This window comes from Euprymna scolopes, chromosome 22, assembly GCF_053919585.1.
Source record: "Euprymna scolopes isolate OS-2025 chromosome 22, ASM5391958v1, whole genome shotgun sequence".
Taxonomy (NCBI): domain Eukaryota; kingdom Metazoa; phylum Mollusca; class Cephalopoda; order Sepiida; family Sepiolidae; genus Euprymna; species Euprymna scolopes.
Window position 1 is genome coordinate 38,661,774 of NC_136503.1, and position 21,485 is coordinate 38,683,258.

General features: G+C 35.6%; 1 protein-coding gene across 9 annotated transcripts in view; it reads right to left on the reverse strand.

Annotated features, from left to right (window-relative positions):
• Positions 1-21,485, reverse strand: part of LOC145243990 (uncharacterized) — a 170,069-nt gene that overhangs the window by 70,615 nt on the left and 77,969 nt on the right. For 3 of the 9 annotated variants that reach the window (XM_080107131.1, XM_080107133.1, XM_080107132.1), the window contains exon 4: positions 19,170-19,689. The exons of 5 other annotated variants lie outside the window; for them this stretch is intronic. In XM_080107131.1, the coding sequence (XP_079963257.1) occupies positions 19,553-19,689 (137 nt within the window). In that variant the 3' untranslated portion in view covers positions 19,170-19,552. Of the gene's footprint in view, positions 1-16,040; positions 16,214-19,169; positions 19,690-21,485 lie in introns of those variants that run through there. One more of the 9 variants, XM_080107137.1, reaches the window with a different exon arrangement.

The window sequence follows — 21,485 nt, forward strand, 5'->3', positions numbered from 1 at the left end:
TTAATATTTGAATAGGTTTTTTCCTCAGACAGTTTTCCTTTGGAAGTCGCTTCCTATTCCTCCAACAGTACTACTATGCAGAAATTAAAATGTAATTTGAACATGCTGCCCAACTTCCCACCTACATTGCCTCCACCCCTATAAATTTAGCCTTTTTTTTTTTTTTTTTTTTTTTTACATGGTGGTCACCACTTATCAAGGCCCAGAAGCCACTCGGGGATAAGGGTTATTGTGTGTACAATAATCAATGGGATAGTATCGTAGTAATAGTTAGTATTAGAGATTTGATAAAGTCTCATTACTTAAGGGGGCGGTTCATCAGGAATTTGTTTGTGTTGGACTGTAAGACATCTAGGTTGAAGTCGGGGGGGGGGGGGAACAGGCAAGCAGCAGAGAGTTCCACAGGCATGCAGTTCTAAGAAAGAAGCTTTGTTCATGGAATGTACGTTTTGATTTAGGCATGGATAAAGAGTGGGGAAAATTATTGACAGTGGTTTCAGTTAGTCGGGTGTTTTTCGTGAAAGATTGGCGAGGGGGGACCAGAGAATGGAGTTCAGACGAGCACCTGCCATGGAAATAACGATAAAACAGAGACAGGCTCGCAATGTCTTCTGTGGGAGAGGGGTTGCAGGGAAGAGAAAAGGGCATCCCCCACCAAGCCACAAGACCTTATGCTTCAGTTTAAGGATGAATAAAAAAATAAATGCAAAGATGTTTCTATCCAAAATGTATGTCTTTTTAAAATTATTATCTTAGATTCATTATTCAGGTAGAGAGAGAGAGAGATGGTCTACTACTAGCTATTTTTAATAGTTACATTTTAACGTGCATCTCATTTCCACCTGCCTCACTTTTGAACTCATGACAACTTGTATCCTATCTTCATCCTTCCTAAAGCTACATCAATATGTAATACTCTCATTCATTGGAAGGTGACTATGACCAAGAGGCACCTAAAGCAGGCTAGAGAGTACAACGGTTGAAACGTTTTGAAAATAACAGCCAAGATGGGCAACAGTCTAAAAGATGTAAATGACAACACTATCTCATTTCAGAAATATAATTAAATAGGAATGAGGCCTTTTGCGATGACGGTTTGAATGGAAATTCTAGAAGTAGTTTCAATTAGATAGTTAGTACCTATGCACAAACTACTTCATTGCGCTGAGAGGAGTGATGTTTCTGGTGCTCTCTCTAATATTAGGGGGTATCAAGAGAGATGAGATTAGAATTTTTTTTTTTTTTTTTTTTTTTTTTTCTTGAGCTTTACGACTGGTCTAACTGTGTAAAATTCCTTGGCAAAATCCCCACATCAAACTAATTTTGTCACATCTTGGCTGGTATGGGAAAAGAGGGTTAATACCTCAAAATTGGAAAATAAAAAAAAATGTCTGAATCTTGTTCTTTTGCAATACAAACGTTTTAGACATTCTACATTCAAGAGATTAAACCTTTTTTTCTCTCTCTCTCTTATTTTAAAATTATTTATTTAAAAAAGATGTATCATAAAAGAAAGTATTCTTGCTTGTTATTTTCCTTTTTTGCTTTTAATAAAATGATAGTTTCACACTTGTTTGTTTGTGTACTTTTTTTTTTTTTTTTAATCTTTTAGAGTGATTTGACAGTGTGGGACTATCGAGAACCCCTCCCACACAAAGTTTTAAAAGTAAGAAAAAGAGAGGAAAAATATAACAAAAAATAAAGCAAGCCAGAAGATTAGTTGACCAAAACGTTATGAAACAACAACTATGGAAGGCAGTAATTACTGAGAATACAGTTAAGAGACTCAGCATTCCTGTTCCATCGCAACAACCACCTGAAGAAGGCCAGAGGAATACTTGACTAAAACGTAGTTAAACAACAACTATGAAGATGAAGATAACAGTCTGCAAATAAATAAATACATCTCAAAGAATTCCAGTAAAAAAAAAATGATACCATTTGGTATGAACCTAACAATGGAAGACCAAATATGAAAAAAAAACTTGAATTTATATAGACTAAAAAATACCACCTTGATCGCCCTTTGGGGCCTGTGGCACAGTGGATAGAGGCGTTGAATCTCTATGGTTCCAAGTGAGCATTGTCTGAAGATAGCAGTTTCGATCCTACCCATCAACTTTAAAAGAAAATAAAAAGGATATGGGTATGATTACAAAAGTTTTAAAAAAATCAAGAGTAGTTGCAATTGTTTTTTTGTTTTAGTTACGCCATCTTAGATTCTCAGAATCAAAGATGGCATAACTAAAACAAAAAAACAATTGAATAAGCATATTTTCCCATATATATATATTATATAGGACTCGGACAGACATATGCATGGACTTGGAGTCTATATTCGTAACACCCTCCCCCTGACTAGAGAAATAAAACTAGAATCAGAGGACCAGGCCTTTATGTGCTTCAGACTAAATATGCAACACAATATTAGCTACTTGTATTTTCTCTACCGCTCTCCCTCTAACCAAGACTGTACCCTAATAAACAAAGTCTCAGACAGCATAGATATAGCACTCTCCCTCGATACTAACGCACAAATACATGTATTTGGTGACTTCAATGTCCACCACAGTAACTGGCTAGGATTCTCTAATCACACAGACGTAGTTGGTAGCGCAACACATAGCTTCTCTATATCCCATTCCCTATCTCAGTTGGTTACATTTCCGACACGTTTCCCAGACCAGCAAGATCAACATGCCTCACTTCTAGATCTCTTTCTGACAACGGTTCCCAATGACTGTACAACAAATACCCACAGCCCACTCGGGAATGCTGATCACGCTGTGATAATGGTAGAAATCAGCCTAAATTCTCGCCCTAAAACTGAAGACCCACTACTCAAAACAACGAGGTATTACAAAAAGGCTGATTGGGAAGCCATCAGGGAACTCATCAGAGATGCCCCATGGCAAAATATCTTTACTCTTCCAGCGGAACAGTGCGCAAATGAGACCACTGAATGGTTCAAACTGCAATTGAAGCACATGTTCCCGCACGGAAATTCTATAGCTAGCCCCACTCTCCCCAATGGTTTACTTGTGCTTGTGCAGCTGCCATTTGTCAAAGGCAGCATGCGTTCCGCAGATTCAACCGACATAAGTCCAGTTCAAATAAACAGAAGTTTATAGAAGCTAGAAATAATTGTAACAGAGTGATAGAGACAGCTAAGACAGATTACTCTGAAACCACCAGAAAACTCATCGAAGCACAGAAATTAGGAACCCGGGATTTTTGGAAAATCTACAACAGCGTAGTAAATAATGGACAGTCAACTATTCCCCCACTATCAAACAATCATGAGGTTGCTTGCACGGCAACTGACAAGGCTAATCTGCTTGCCAGTCGGTTTGCCTCAAACTCCTCACTGAACTCGGTACAGCACTCACTCCCTGATTTTCCTCTGCGAACAGACGCCATACTAGACGATTTGAAAATCACCCCTTCTCAGGTACATGCTATTATAAAAAACCTAGACACCTCAAAAGCATGTGGACCAGATCTCATCCCGGCTGTGCTATTAAAAAAATGCTCTGCCGAGGTTGCTCCAGTTCTGTCCAAACTTTACAATAAATGCCTTAACGAATCTTGTTTTCCCGACTGCTGGAAAACCGCCTCTGTGGTATCAGTTTCAAGAATTCTGGTGAAAGAACTGACCCACTAAATTATCGCCCCATTAGCCTCCTCCCGCTTTTCGCCAAAATATTTGAGTCCTTAGTTAATCAAGCCTTAGTCCAGCACCTAACAGCTGCTAAACTCCTGACTGACAAACAATATGGATTCAGGCAAGCCCGTTCAAAAGCAGATATCATAACTGTAGTTTCTGAACATATATACCGTTCATTGGATAAAACAGGGGAGGGTAGAGCGATGGCCCTTGATATATCTAAGGCTTTTGACAAGGTATGGCACGATGGTCTTCTAAGGAAAATTAGATCATATGGAATCATTGGAAGAATTCATAATGTAATTAAATCCTTCTTAAGTAATAGAAAAATCCAAGTTGTCCTCGACGGTCGTACATCCAAACAATATGACATAAATGCGGGAGTACCTCAGGGGTCTATCCTTGGACCTCTATTATTCCTGATATTCATAAACGACCTCCCTGATAAAATTGTTTCGGAGATGGGTATATTTGCCGATGACACCACTCTCTATAACAGATATGAGGGGAAAACAAATGAACACATATCCAAGGAAATGGCAGAAACACTAGAGGATGACCTCCAATCCGTAGTGGAATGAGGACAAAAATGGTTGGTCACATTCAATGCTGCTAAGACTAAGCTTGTTTCCTTCAATAACTACAAGAAACCTTCTCTACCACCAATAGCAATGGCCAAGAACACATTGCCTGAAAGTACTTCTTTTAAACTCCTCGGCCTAACATTTACAGGGAATATGAACTGGAATAGATACATTGAGAGCATTGCCAAGGCTGCTGCAAGGAAGATTGGCTCCCTCTACCATGCTAGAAAACTACTTACGCCTGACAGTATCCTATACCTCTATAAGGCAACCATTCGCCCATGTATGGAGTACTGTTGTCACATCTGGGCTGGTGCATCTGCTGCTTGTCTCTCGCTCCTGGACAGGGTTCAAAAGAGAGTCGCCAACCTGATAGGTCCTGAACTGTCATCTAGTCTTCAGCCTCTGTCCCATCGACGAGATGTTGCATCCCTCTGCCTGTTCTACAAATACTTTAATGGTGAATGCTCTGACAAACTGCAAACACTTGTACCTCCCCGACATAACTACCCCCGACAAACCCGACAAGCTACTAAGTCTCATCCCTTTACAGTAGAGATCCCTTGGTGCAAGAAAGCCCTTTACTCCAATAGTTTCTTCCCCATAACTGCGGGTCTTTGGAACTCCCTTCCGGGATTCTGCTTTCCTAACTGCAATGATATGCAGAAGTTCAAGTGTAATGTTAACAAACATCTTTCTACTCATCTCCCTTCATAATGACCCCACTAATTAAGTCCCTGATAGTAGCTCTCTGCTTCAAAGTGGCACTGTGCCTTGTTTGGGGTGAAAATTGAATAAAAAAATTAAAAAAAAAAAAAAAAAATTATTGGGAAAAATGTTTCTTCAATTGTGTTTTTGAAAACGAACACACTAGGTTTATCATATACAAAATTAACTTTTTGTTGGTAACATTGGATGGAAATCATATCTGACAAGTTGATGAGAAAGAAAATTTTTATGAAAACATAAGATCATAGAATTGTCATCCCATTAATGAAGAGATCCAAGATGAAATAAACAAGAGTTATATAAAAGAAAAATATAAGTCTTTGAATTTCAACAAAATTTTGAACTAATAATATATATATATGTATATATATATATTAAGTAATGTGATCTATAATTTAAAAGTTTTAAAAAAATTTTAAATTTAAAAATCAAAATTTAATTAAATTAAAAATCAGTTTCATAAGAAGGAACAACAACAAAGTCAATTATCTGTACGATCGTTTCGGAAATCTGTGCTTTTTATTTGTGGTATACATGAAGTCACGTAGAACAATTATACATAGTTTTTTTGGTAAGCACGGTCTCCTCATCAGCAAATTTAGGAGGATTTCTATTGAATTGAAAAGACACCAAAAATAAACCTAGCATTAACAGTAAGGCAGATGAATCTGAAAAATTGAAGTAAAAGGTTTGGATTTAAAATTTATAAGAAAATTAATAAGAAAATTGGTATAGGTTAGAGATAGAAATGAGTAGAAAAAATATATATATTTTGAATTTACATAATAAATTTGATTTAAAAATATATAGATATATAATTACCTTTTGGTTTTTCTTTTTTTGAAATCAGGAACTGTATTTAAAGTAGTCATTTAGATGTTTGCTATAGCTTTTTATTTTATTGAATGATGAATTTTAAAAAGGGCGACGCTCGTGCAGTAAATTGTTTCCGTTAGCGTATTTTGATTTAGAGACGCTACAGTTAATATCTATAGAGAGAGAGTATTTTTTTTTTTTTTTTTTTTGCAAGTTTTTAAGGGGAGATAATTGTCATGGCTTTATTTATTATTTGATTTACGAGTCTAAGGGCGGTAATTGGTTTAACTTAATTTATTAAAAAAAAAAAAAAAAAAAAAAAAATCTATTTTTACTAATGAGTAATTTTTAATGATTTAAGGTGGTTTATATTTATTAAATTTAAACCAACGTTTATGATTACACGATAGAATCTCGTGTCTTGAATTTACTAGTTTGGTTGTGCTTTTTATATCTTCATATTTTAAAATTTTTAGGGTTTCTTTTGTACATAATGTACAAAATTTATCTCCTGGTTTATATGATTTGCAAGTCTCAATTATTTGCCATTTTAAGTTGAAAGAAATATTGCTATTTTTTAGTTGCCAAATATAGTTGGATAGAGTAGTTTGGTTTGATAGAGAGTTATTTTTAAAAGAATGTTTGTGCGTTGAAATTCTATGTTTTATTGGGCCAGATGTGGAACCAATATATATTACCTCTTGATTATTATGATTATTTTCCGTTAGGTCTATTGTTGGATTATAATGTGGTGGGTTGGTTAATAATTGATCGGTAGATTGATTTAAGTTGGTGTTATTATTTAATCTGGTAGTTGAGTTATGGCTGTTGATAGGTTCTTGTATATTTGGAGTTTTTGATACTGTGCAGCTATAGATAACATTTTTAATTTTACATGAGCCTTGTAAGGGACATTTATTTTTTCTTCTACAGTTATAGTCCGATGTATTTTGTATAGTTGCATTTTGTAGTTTATTAATTTTATTATTATTAGAGCTAATTATTTTCTGATGAAGGTTGGGCATAGTAGAGTAAGAGACTTTAATTGTGTTCTTATTGAAAATCTTATTATATCTATGGGGGGCTTTAAAGTTCTTATCTAATATTTTAAAAAATTCTCTAGCTATGTTTGTTTCTAGGTTTTTGGAATACGGGGGGTTGAACCATAGGATCTCCTTGTGTCTATTCTTACGTTTGCGGGTTTTTGTTTGTTGTTTATTTATATTATTATCTAATATTTGTAGTTTGGTTTTATCTTTTTTTGTCTCCTGGTTATTTTTCTTAACTCGTATACGGGAAGACATTGCCATATTATATGTTATTACGCTCTTAATAGGTTTATTTTTAATGCAGTTTATGTTTCTATCATTTTCATTTATGAATTTAATTTGTGAATTATATAAAAATATAAATAAAGTCATGACAATTATCTCCCCTTAAAAACTTGCAAAAAAAAAAAAAAAAAAAAAATACTCTCTCTCTATAGATATTAACTGTAGCGTCTCTAAATCAAAATACGCTAACGGAAACAATTTACTGCACGAGCGTCGCCCTTTTTAAAATTCATCATTCAATAAAATAAAAAGTTATAGCAAACATCTAAATGACTACTTTAAATACAGTTCCTGATTTCAAAAAAAGAAAAACCAAAAGGTAATTATATATCTATATATTTTTAAATCAAATTTATTATGTAAATTCAAAATATATATATTTTTTCTACTCATTTCTATCTCTAACCTATACCAATTTTCTTATTAATTTTCTTATAAATTTTAAATCCAAACCTTTTACTTCAATTTTTCAGATTCATCTGCCTTACTGTTAATGCTAGGTTTATTTTTGGTGTCTTTTCAATTCAATAGAAATCCTCCTAAATTTGCTGATGAGGAGACCGTGCTTACCAAAAAAACTATGTATAATTGTTCTACGTGACTTCATGTATACCACAAATAAAAAGCACGGATTTCCGAAACGATCATACAGATAATTGACTTTGTTGTTGTTCCTTCTTATGAAACTGATTTTTAATTTAATTAAATTTTGATTTTTAAATTTAAAAAATTTTTAAAACTTTTAAATTATAGATCACATTACTTAATATTGAATTAGCTCTAGGACATTTAACTATCGAGCTTATTATATATCTAAATTACAACGAGCATTTCCTGTATTTTAATTAAACTAGTAATTTCACTATTACATTAAAATACACTTAGCTCTTTAGACTATTATTCTAATCTCCTTTAAATTGTATATATATATATATATATATATATATATATATAACTACATAACTACTTCATTTACTCACATAAAATTAATATACGAAAGTATAAATTTATGCGTAAACTTTAAGTATTTACTTCAAAAGTGCTCAATATGTAGGTAGAGCTAGTTAGTAATTTATAAAATATATATGGCGATTAAGCTACACTGAATATTCTGCGTTTCATCCACTCTAGGATTCTTCAGGCTTATGCGCCTTCAAGCATATTGCGCATAAGCCTGAAGAATCCTAGAGTGGATGAGACACGGAATATTCAGTGTAGCTTAATCGCAATATATATTTTATAAATTACTATATATATATATATATAATTTTTAAAATATAATTCAAATATAAAAATAATATATATGTCGCTCCCCATTAAAAGGGGGTACCAGATTGGTCAATGGGAAAATTATTCACAACAAGCATTTAGGTAAAAATGCACTTTCGTATAAATACTTGAATTCATTCAAGAAAGTATCGCTAACAAAAACAAATAAAAACATCTAGATATATATATATATATATATATATATATATATATATATATATATATATATATATGGTAGCAATATGAAAAATGGCAGGTGCAACTGGAATTATTGCTACATGTGAAATAGCAGGATTTGGAGTGATGTTTTACTCATCTCGATCCACCGTATTCTGTTTATGCCCATGTAGATTACCAGAATAACCCCAAGAAGAATGTGATCACCATGCATAGTTGATCATTAACTACAGAGAGGCTACATGGAAACCAGTCAATGACATCCCTGGAAACCAACTTAGAAAGATACTACCTTTTACTTGAAATAATAGTAGTTTATAATATAAATCTCACCTGTTTGTTTAAATGTATGTTTGTATATCTGCCTAAAACTTTCGACAGAGGCGACGGATTTTCACGAGATTGGTATCATTTTGAAGCTCGACCCTTCAGACGACAAATATAGAAAAATTGACCAAAAACATTAATTCCTTCACTCATCATTAGGCTCTTTTCTATGGGGAGGGGTCGCTTTTTTCGCCGATATTTTTGAAAGCCATCGCCTCTTTTTGATTGTCTAGCCTTAATTTAAACCTATGTTACTTCCAGTTTGGTGATGAGCTCGACAGCAGACTCGTCACATTTTTTTTTCACTTTCTTCGTGGTACAGGTTCAAGCTCGTTTATTACTCCTATTTAAAAAATTGTTTTTTTTTGCGCTTGCAATTTTCTTTTTTTTTTTTTTTGCTCAACCAACACCCTTACATACACCTTCACTTTCTTTTCCACCTTCGCGTCACGGGTTCAAGCCTGCCTGCCTACTACAACCTTTTTTTTTTTTGTTCAACACACACCTCCAAACACCCGGGAAACCAGGCTAATATTTAATATATAATAATGCAGTAATTAATAATACAGGTTGAAACAGAAACTGAGAGTATGATGCATTTGATTTGAGAAATGAGACCTAGTTTTCGTTATGTTGAGAACGATATGGCTCTTCACAAAGCACAGGTGGTCATCCACTTTGCAAATTTAATAACTCTAGAGCAGAAAATTTTCGAACATGGGAGTGGGGGGATATTGCTGATTTTTTTTTTTTTTTTTTAGAGCTATGCAGGCGGAAATAAAAAAAAAAGAAACTGACGTGTATCTGTTTTATAGTTTTACTCATTAGCTTTGCTTTTTAGTGAAACTGGTTCTCCACACCCTTATTCTGAAGCATTCCATACGTTTCTGTAGCATTTTTGTGAATAAAAAGAAAGAAAACCACTATTTTTACATATTTTCATTTAAAAAAGTTTTCCTGAATATTTCTACCTTTTCAATAACAGCCGGATTAAGTAGTTTGGCTGACCGGATCTGGCCCGCAATGCGTAGTTTGAAAACCCCTACTCTTGAGTGAACATGAGAGAGAGTGTCAGTAGAAATTCTGTTTCTGTGAGGTTGGTATACAATGTCATAATCATTGCACTACAATTCGATTCGCTACCGTTTGGTTTTGTCATTCTTTATTTTACCATTTTGAATCGAACATATAAATTACAGCTGATCAGTAAAAATAGTTAAATGCCTACAAATTAAAAGATGACATCATTACATATGATCATATATATGAGGTGCCTTCAATAAGTTTCCAGACTTTTTTCGTATGGCCACTTTTATGGATATTAGACACACATGAAACTCTAGTCCTCTTCAAAGTATTTCCTCCAATGCACTTGTATCATTCCAACAACTTCTGGAAGGACCCATAGAAGTCTTCTTGTGTGAGCATCTGACTCATCACAGCCTCTTTCATATCCTCATTTATCTCATAACAATAGCCTCTAAGGTTTTCACTGAACTTAGGGAATAACCAAAAGTCACAGGAAGCAAGGTTTGGACTATAGGGAGGGTGAGGAACTATTGATACCTATCTTGGTTAAATAGTCTGTGACAAGGATGGAGTTCTGGACTGCGCCCTTGGGACAAACTCGCAAATCTTCTGCATCTTCAGTTCTTCATGAATAATTGTGTGTACAGTTCCCACACTGACATCAAACTGTGCACTTATTGTCTCTATAGACACACGCAATGGTCCTTATCCATGGAATTCTTTATTTGGTCAATCAACTCTGGTATTCTGACTTCCTTACTCCTCCCACACCTCTCATCTCTCACAGACTCCCTGCCTTCCTTGAATCTCTTATGCTACTCAAAAACTGATGCTAGATCCATGCAAGATGGTCCAAAAACAGTCTGAAGCATTCCATACATTTTTGTGGCATTTTTTCCAAGTTTAAAACAGAATTTTATTGCATATCGTTCTTTTGAAGTGTTCTCATGTTCAGATTGCATTTTTGAAATTCACCAGCTGTGATAATCAGGCTTTAGTAGGGCGTATTCCAATTCCTGTTGTAGCTGTTCATCTGAACCTGAAATCATAAAAATTGGTCAGTCATCTCATAAGATGCATAGCAACAACATACTGAATTTTCAAGAAGCTACAACAATTTTAAATGCCTGTACAAAAAAAGTCTGGAAACTTATTGAAAGCACCTCATATTTAACAATCCTAACACACAACTGCTCAATTCTTGAGTATACCATCCAAGTAACAAATCTTCAAAACGATATTGCACACGTGGAATGTATCTAACAATAGACAACTCGGATGTTGTTTGGATTCTCCATGCTTATCTACCATGGACATTTTTGAAAACTAAAATCTGTCCTTGTGTATTTTGCTGTCAATATGATTCATCATCATAACGACTTTAGCAAGATTCGAAACCTCAGCAACAAAAGGCAAGACACCTTGGCCTAACAGTAAGGTTCTCGACTGCAGCTTCTGTAATCAAGGTTTTGAAGTGGATAATTATATTTTATAAATAAAAATATACACTCGTGAGGAAAAAAAAATGGGCCAAACAAATTTTATTTATTTTATTGCACTAAAAGCTATATTGAACAATTGAACAAGGAAACTTAAATGAGACTAATAACACAGACATTTACTTTAATAAATGCTTAGTATGGAATCGCATTCCCTTTTAATTTCTTTTAAAGATCAATCCTTTTAGACATGCTCTCAACCAAAGTGGAACACTGAAGAGTGAAACCAGGTATCCCTGTTCGAGTTTGTCATTGTTCGAAAAAGTTCTTCCAGCCAATGCACGAGATATTATGGATCAAATAATCTCGATTGGGTTTAAATCGAGGCTTTGGCCTGGCAAAAATATCACATCAATTGAATTATCAGAAAACCATATTTTTGTGACTTTAGTAGTGTGTGCAGGTGCATTATCATGTTGAAAAATTAATGTTCTGGGATATTTCCAGCTTCTGGATACTTGGTATCAGTCCTGTTTCTAATATTCAAATGTATTCCTTTGCATTGATTCACTTCTCACATCTAATAAGTTCCACAACTCCTGCTGCAGTAAAACTTCTCCATACCAGTATCCCTCCATTCTTGTGTTTAACTGTCGTTTTTATGCAACTTGGCGAAAATCACCATTCGGATGCATCACTAACAAAACAAAATCTTGATTCATCTAAACCAGGGGTTCTCAGGCTTGCTTGACCCATGCACCCCTTTTACCATTTGTCAAAGATTCATTCACCCCCTCATTTCCAAAAACTGTTTTTCAAAAATGCATTCTAAATAATATGCAAATATTACAAAAAAAACCTTTTATTTTTCCTTATTTGTATATATACATGTAAGAGTATCTTGTGTAGTTTCCGACGTGTAGGAGACGGGGAGTCTCGTCGTGGGCGACGAAGCGTTTCACTGAAGAACCACGGTAACACTCAGCGAACCAACAAACAATGACAGCCAAGGCGCGAAGGTAATTAACAAAGCTCAGCTGACTGCACGAATAGAAACGGAACCCAACATCACTAACGGAACCCAACGGTCACTGTACTGATCGCCACGAACGTCAGAACCCGACTGCCTCGCACCTCCAATGGACCGATTTTTATTCCTCAAGATGGCCTAGCTAATGCGCGATCCTGCGAGATTCCGTCTCTAATAAAAGCAGGCAGGCGCCATCTTGGAACTCTTTCTTCCGCTGCCCCGACCACAGGATCAGCCACCACCCCGCACGCCAGGCACACACGGACCCTCTTGCGCCGAGGGCTACGGTTAGTCTCACACTCCCCCCTGGTCTCCAGATCACATACGTGACACGGCGGACGTGGCCATTTGATTCGAGCACTCCTGCAGAGGGGTATTGCCGGGACTTCCTCATCGGAGCTCTCAGAAGTGGCATCGGAAGCATCAGCATCAGCATTAGAGCTCGCAGTTGAGTCATTAGGTTTGTGGGGCACAGGTTGGATCCATCGCTCATCGTCGGATGACTCGCTCCTTCCACTGCTCGCAGTTGAGTCACCAGGTTCGTGGGGCACGGGTTGGATCCATCGCTCATCGTCGGATGACTCGCTACTTCCACTGCTCGCCGATTGGTCAGTGCTTAGAGCGGGCTGGACATCCCTTACGTGGCGCGGAGTATCATCGACTAGTATGGCCTGGTCACTGATGACGCTGGTGACCCGCCCCCTCCAAAAGCTGCTGGTGCACCGGCTGCCGGGTGGCTTCACCCAGACGGTGTCTCCCACTTGGTACATCCCCTGGGGTTCTCGTTGGTCGGGTAGACACACTTCAACGTCCTTGACGCGCACGTGGTAGTGATGAATCGCATCAGCGGGCGCACTGCCGCCAGTCACGGCGTCCTTAGGCGTTGTGTTGTATCTGTAAACCGCCTCCGCGATCGTACACTTCTTCCTGGCCGCGATCCTCTTCACGGTTCGGTGGCACCGCTCTGCTATGCCGTTGCCACTCGGCACATATGCGCATCGGTGTCGAAGGCGCATCCCCCAGTTGTCCATAAAATGCCTGAATTCCCTGCTGCAGAACGCCGTGTCGTTATCCATGAGGATCTCCTCAGGCGGCCCCCTTTCGTAGAATATGGATTCCAATTCGTGGATGACACTGGTGGAATTCTGCCTCGCTAATTAGCGCCAAATCGCGAACCTCGTTGGCCCGCAGTCTATCAGCGTGAGGAAGTGTTGGCTGCCGTAGTGGGTTATATCCATACCCAACCGACTCCAGGTCGCGTCCACTCCCAGCTGTCCTTTCCGCCATCTAAGAAAAGAAAACCAAGTTCGGAGTGGGGGGGGGGCGAAATAGCTTGTAAGAGTATCTTGTGTAGTTTCCGACGTGTAGGAGACGGAGAGTCTCGTCGTGGGCGACGAAGCGTTTCACTGAAGAACCACGGCAACACACAGCGAACCAACAAACAATGACAGCCAAGGCGCGAAGGTAATTAACAAAGCTCAGCTGACTGCACGAATAGAAACGGAACCCAACGGTCACTAACGGAACCCAACGGTCACTGTACTGATCGCCACGAACGTCAGAACCCGACTGCCTCGCACCTCCAATGGACCGATTTTTATTCCTCAAGATGGCCTAGCTAATTTGCGATCCTGCGAGATTCCGTCTCTAATAAAAGCAGGCAGGCGCCATCTTGGAACTCTTTCTTCCGCTGCCCCGACCACAGGATCAGCCACCACCCTGCATGCCAGGCACACACGGACCCTCTTGCGCCAAGGGCTACGGTTAGTCTCACAATACATTCACAACATTATACACGACTTATGTTTATAATTGAGTTTTATAAATTAAATGCAAATTGAAAATATTGATGGATATATAAAATAGAAATAAAAACAGAATGTATTTTTTTTATTTATAATGAATTACTTAAAAAAAAAAAATGAAACTAATGCAATTTAAAAAGATAAGTAAAATAACAAGAAATTAAAATCTGCAATCAATTTAATTCAGAAGATTACGATTCTTCAAATGACAAAAACTGTGATTGTTTTGCTTTGGCAAATTTTGAAATATTCGGAGGAGTGCTTGACAGGGCACAACGCAGGTCGTTTTCTACCTCTAATCTACTGCGTTGCTTTGTTTTGATTTGCAACAAAGCTGAAAAGCCTGACTCACAAAGATATGTTGATACAAATGGAAGCAATGCACAGATAGCTATTTCCGACACTTTTCGGTAGGATTCGCACATCAGGGGCCAAAATTCTGTTATAGATTTTTCATCAAACATATCTCTTGCTTCCGAATCCGTTTTTAGCTCAAGGAATTCATCTTGGCAATCATTTGGAACTCTTTCAACTGGCAATTTGAATGGATTTCTTACTAAATCGAACTCATCATCACCAAGTTCAGGAAAGTATCTGCTGAATTCATTTTTCAGTGCTGTCAAATGTTGCAAAATTTCATATTTTGCAAATTGTGGAAGCATCTTATCTTCACCACAAATATCAAGAATGGATGTCAGTTTCTCAAACATAACTACAATTTTTGTATTGACTTTTCTCTTCCAATTTTCAAGCTTGCTCATAAAAGCTCTCAAGGCATCTACGAATTTTATAATATTTGTATTCCTTCCTTGCATCTGAAGATTCAGTTTATTCAGCTGCTCGAATATATCAACCAAATAAGCAAGACGCATGATCCATTCTTCATTGTTTAGCCAGGCAAGAAATTCAGTCTTACCTTGAACCTCGAAAAACAATTTGAGCTCGTCCCTAAGCTGAAATATTCACTCGGTTGCATTTCCTCTTGACAGCCAATGGACGTTTGTGTGAAAAAGAAGTGAATGATGAGTAGCATCCATATCATAACATAATTGCTTGAAAAGTCGGGAGTTTAGAGCTCCTCCTTTGACAAAATTCACGATTTGAATTATTTGATCCAAAACCTTCTCAAACGGAGCTGGAAGTGTTTTTGAGGCTTTGAGTGCCTGACGATGGATCATACAATGAATGTCTTTCGCTTTTGGAGCTCGCCTTTTCACACATACCTGGAATCCTGATTTTGTCCCTAACATAGCTGGTGCTCCATCTGTACAGCACCCACACATATTATCCCACAAAAGATTCTCTGAGTCGAAAAAAATTGAAACCTTTTCTAAAATATCTGAGGCCTTGGTCGTTAATTCAAGAGGAGAACAAAAAAGAAACTCCTCTTTAAATAAACCTGCATGAACATACCTTGCAAACACCATCAACTGGAAACATGATGCCACATCGGTTGATTCATCAAGTTGAATTGAAAATAATCCAAATGCTGAAGACTTGATCTCTTGCACAACTTGATTCTTGATGTCAGTGACCATATCGCTTATCCTCCTTTGAACAGTACTGTTTGAGAGTGGAACCGCTGCAATTTTTTTCTTCATTTCATTTCCCAACACAATTTCCACCATTTTGAGAGAGCAAGGCTGAATCAAATTTTCCCCAATTGTATGTGTTTTTTTTCTGCTTTGCTATTTCAAGAGCTACAAAATAAGAAGCTTCAGTAACTTTCTGTTTATTTTCTTTAAAATTTGTTGATACGAGCCTCATCTGTTTTACAGCATTCCCATGACGTTCAAAAAAGTTTTTGTTCTTGTCTTTATGTTGAGGATGAACATTTTGTAAACGTTGCTTCATCTTTGCTGGTTTCATAGAATCGTTTGTCAAAGCTTTATTACAAATAACACATTGAGGCTGTTCTTCTCCATTGATGACGATAGATGTGAATCCATACTCAATATATGAATGATCATACTTCCTTTTTTTGATACTCATGATGGGCTCCAAATTCTGTAATTAAGATATGGAAAATTCGAAATCATAAAATATAAAATTTATAAATGGAACTTTTTACTTGCAATTTTATAGATTTAATTTTTCTATAATCAGCATCATGAATGACATGAAGAAGTATACAACGACAAGGCTGCATAAACAAGAATGTGTAATATGCTTAATTACAGGAGAATATTCTCCGTTTTAGTACATAAAAACTAGACTAGCTAGCGAAGCAAAGTCACAAAAACTGCCATAATCAGAATAGCTAACAAAGAGAAAACAACTGGAATTATGATGGGAATAAAAATAGATAACAGAGACACATACAGACAGTAGAAGAAACAAAATTATTGTAGGGTACTTACATACTTCGAGATAAAATTCAGCAAAAGATAAGTGGTTAATATAGTTTGCTTGAAGCATTGTTTAGTGTGTACATAAATATGATTCGTAGAAGGCAATACAATGCAGTAGTAAAACAGAGAGACACTAACTGAAGCAAATGAAGAAAAGATTTATTAATACAATCTGAATACAGTATATACATATATTTAAATATTTCATACATATATTATATTCAAGGTTGTATTGAGATTATTTGCATCAGACGGTCTGTTGGAAAATCTGTGAATTCATAATATTTCGAGAATAGGTATCTCTTCGTCAGATATCTGTTCGACTTTGTTCAAACGTGCATAATAAACAGGCCGCCTACACCGCAGACTTGAAATATATTATTTAATATTTGCTATTATTATTATAATAATATTTTAATTAATTTGTGGGACTATCAAAATTCAGCATTATTTAACTTAATTACTTACTGTAATATTTGTATAATTATGATTAAAATATTTTATTATTTTATATTTATTTATTTAATTTTTTAAATTTATTTATTTTTTCTGCGTTCTCAGTAGGCCGACCGTTGACATTTGAATTTTTTATTAAATTAAATTAAGATTTGACTATCAAGGGGGATAACTTATTGACTTAGCAAAGGGAGATTACCGTATTGGTTGAATAATTTTTTCTTTCTTTTTTTTTTTTTGTAGTTAATTATTTAAATTTAAAGATTGTCAGTTCCTTAGTTTATTTATTATTTCTGATATTTTGATATCACCTTAATTAGTATGATCTAACTTGTTAGTAATAATTATTATTTAGTGCATATTGAGAATGGCTGAAATAATTTGATCTTTAAACTTAGTATAATCTTATTTGTAGTGATAATTATTAATTAATGTCTACTGGAGTTGGTTGAAACCATTAATCATTATTTATTAAAGATATTTTTATGATATTCTGTTTTGAATCATCATCATCATCATTATTATTATTATTATTATTATTATTTCTTCTTCTTCTTCTTCTTCTTCTTCTTCTTCTTCTTCTTCTTCTTCTTCAGTGTGGCGGTGGCTACTATGGATTTACAATATTCGGCCCAGAGCATCTCCAGCAGATCTTTTCTCCAAAGTCATAATTCGCCCCCTTAAATCCCGAAATTTACCCCTGGGGGTGAATTTCACCCCTAATCAGAACCTCTGTCTAAACAAAAAATATTCCTGAACCAATCTGTATCTTTGTTGCCATAGCACAAGAAAAATCGCTTTCTATCATTGATGTTCTTCTTAGATAAAAATGGCTTCTTTGCAAATCTTTTAGAAGAAAATCCTATTTCTTCATTCGTCTAGATATTGTATATCTAGAAAGAATTTCCAGCCCCTGTTTTGAATTCTTTGCTATGGTCAACATCAGTTTTCTTTCGATCCTTCAAAACAGTTAATTTAAGCCTGTGGTCGTTCTTCAAAGTGAATGCACTAGGACAACCAGATCCAGATTTCCTTTTTACTAAGCATTCGACTTCGAACCTTTGACCAATTTGCTTTGCTACAGAAAGAGATGTTTTCGCATTTTCTTTTCTAAAAATTTCACAAATCTGCTTGTAAGTCATTTTTGACTGCCATAATCTTGCAATTCGGTTTTTTATATCCTTGCCAAGATTCGGTCTTACCATTTTTAGGATTAATTTTTCCACTTATTATTATATGCTACAATAATAATGATCTATATATAAAACTTAATAAATAAAAAAACTATATATATATGCACCTTGGCCTAATACATATATTGTAGCATTAAGAATTGATTATATAATGTTAAATTGAATTTTTTTTTAAATTTAATGCTGCAATATTTTAAGTAATAAATTTATTATATTTTTTATTAGAATATCTTGTCCTTTTCTTTTCCAGTTTTAACAACTAGTCCTTTACTTTTCCATGTTTAAGCTTAACCATATTACTTTTCATGCTCGCATTTTTGTATTGTAATCCATGATTTTTCCAAGCTTTCAATAAATTTACTTGTTCTTTATTTAAATTCAGTCTTATTTTTTTGTCCCCATAAACATAGCATACACATATGTAAAATAACAATGTATGACACTCGTCTGCTTCAATAAAATCCCCCCAAATTATCTCCCTTTCATTCTATCTGTTTCACTTGTTACTTCTCTTTTCACGACAGCAGTGAATTATTAGCAACACTAGTCGCTGAAGTGACGTGGTTGCTATCAAAACCAGTAATAAAAAACGTTGCTCACCTCCTTACGTTTTTTTATGATTTTGAACACCATTAAATTCATCATAACTTTTGTTTTACTGAACGAAAATTGAAAAAGATTTTTCTCACAATATAGCTGAAAAGTGATCTATAAACTGTAATAACTGTTTGAAATTTAGTCGAAAAATAAGTGAGCAATGAAGCTTTAAAGCCGTTCTAAATGACTAAAACTGCCACTTAACCATATACTCAAACACTACTGTGCTTAAATGATTATATATATATATATATATATATATATATATATATATATATATATATATATATATATATATATATATATATATATATATATATACAGGGTAGAATGATAAAATTCTCATCCTAAAGAAAACACTACAGCTTTATTTTTAAACTTTTATTGAAAAAGTCAATTCAGGTAACTTGATTATGTAGTAGAGATGACACCTATTCAATGTAGCCGCCTTCAGCCTCAATCACCGCCTCGATATGGGTCCGGAACTGGGCCAGTGCCGAGTCCTGCTGCTACACCCAGGATCTGCTAGTCGCCACCTGATTGCAACAAGGGATCAGCACATTCAGGTATACTTTGGTGTTGATTTTCAAGTTGACTTCGAAGATGTAAGTCGGTATGATGTGGCCCTCACTTGAAATCACACCAAACACCATAACCATGGGTTGTCTGATACATTGAGCTGTGCCCTCAAGTGTTGAACCATCTGGATTAGCATTTTGAGGGTGTTGGCAATGGCCCTATTGTCATAATTAGGATCTGTAGAGAGCATGGTTGTACAGTGGCACATCTCCAATCTTCCTCATTGAACATTGTGTCACTTTCAAACATGATAGAAGGTCCCAATCGCTTTGGGGATTTGTACACAACTTGCCAACTAGTAGATGGTCTGCAACAAAAAAATAAAACCGGTTTTCATTAAGTGAAAATGGAATCATGTTGTCTTTTCCAGGGCGACAATTTTATCGATCCACCCTGTACACACACATACACATCTATTATATAAATCTTACTTGTCTGTTTAAATGTATGTAAGTATGTATGTATGTATGCATGTATGTCTGCCTAAAACTTTCGACAGAGGCGACGGATTTTCACAAAATTGGTATCATTTTGAAGTCGACACTTTGGATGACAACTATCGGAAAATTAATTCCTTCGCCCTCAACTGGGCACCTTTCTACAAGGAGGGGGTCGCTTTTTTCACCGATATTTTCAAAATTCATCCCCTCTTTTCGCTTGACTAGCCTTAATTTAAACCTTCGCCACTTCTGGTTTGGCGATGGGCGCAATGGCAAAGACGTCATTTTTTTTTTTTTTACTTTCTTTTCCTCCTTCGTGGTACGAATTGGAGTCTGCCTGCTACAACTTTTTTTTTGCTCAACACACACCTCCAAACACCCGGGCAACGCCGGGCACCCAGGCTAGTATATATATAAAGGAAGGAAGTAGGAGAAACAACCATTGAGATAATCACACACTTGACAAATCATAAAAGAAGAGCTTATTCCAAAAGACTGTGAACTTTATACCATTGTGAAGAGTTACAAGGATAAAGGAGGAGGTAATCACAGAAGCTAAAATGTCATGAATCAGGTACAGAAAGTGATTGAAAGAATAATTAAGTAGCAAATAAGAAGTCAGTTAAGGATAGATGAAATGCAGTTTGTTTTTATATCTAGACAAAGTACCAGTGTTGCTATATTTGTCCGGAGACAACTGCAAAAAAAAGTACTTTAGTAAATAGAAGGAGCTGTATTTTGTTTTTGTGAATTTGGAGAAAGCTTTTGACAGAGTGCCAAGAGATGTGGTCTGGGAGGTTTTGCATGAATTAGGGGCAAATGAGTTGTTGGTGAAGATTGTTCAAGCAATGTGTGTTTTTACAAAGGTGTAAGGGAAGAACTAGATAGAGGTAATTACAGAAACTTAAAGTTAATGGATCAGATCCTGAAAGTGATTTAGAGGATAACTGAGCAGCAAATATGAAGTCAGGTAAGCATAGATGAAATTCGGTTTGGTTTTATGCCTGGGCAAAGTGACACCTATGCTATATTTATCCTGAGACAAATGTAAAAAGAAGTACTTTGGTAAGGAGAATAACCTGTATTTTTCTTTTGTAGATCTAAACAAAGCTTTTGACAGAGTGCTAAGAAAGGTTTCTGGTAAGTTTTGTATAAAATAAAGGCAAACGAGTAGTCGCTGCTTAAAGTTGTGTTAGAATTAACGGCAAATTTAGTGACAGCTTTACTGTTTAAGTAAAAGTACATAAAAATTCTGTAGCAAGTCTGTTGCATTTTATTTGTGTCTTAGAAGTATTATTCAAGAAGTTCTATACAGGTTGTCTGCAAGAGATGCTGCATGACAATGATTTGATATTTGCCTGTGAAACAATCGATGATCTGCTTGTTAAGTTAAGTTGGAGGAATGCAATGGAAAGTAAAGTTCTGAGAGTCAATGTTACCAAGATCAAAGTGATGATCTGTGGTTGTGGTGTTTTTTTTTTTTTTTTTTTTTTTTTTACATAGGCATCACCACATTATCAAGGCCCAGAGGCCACTCAAGGATAAGGGTTAAAGAGTGTACAGTAGAAATTAGATAATATAGTAATCATTAGTAATGAAAATTTGGTAAATTTGATAACTTATATGGAACTTATTTACTTTAGACTTGAACACAACCATATTG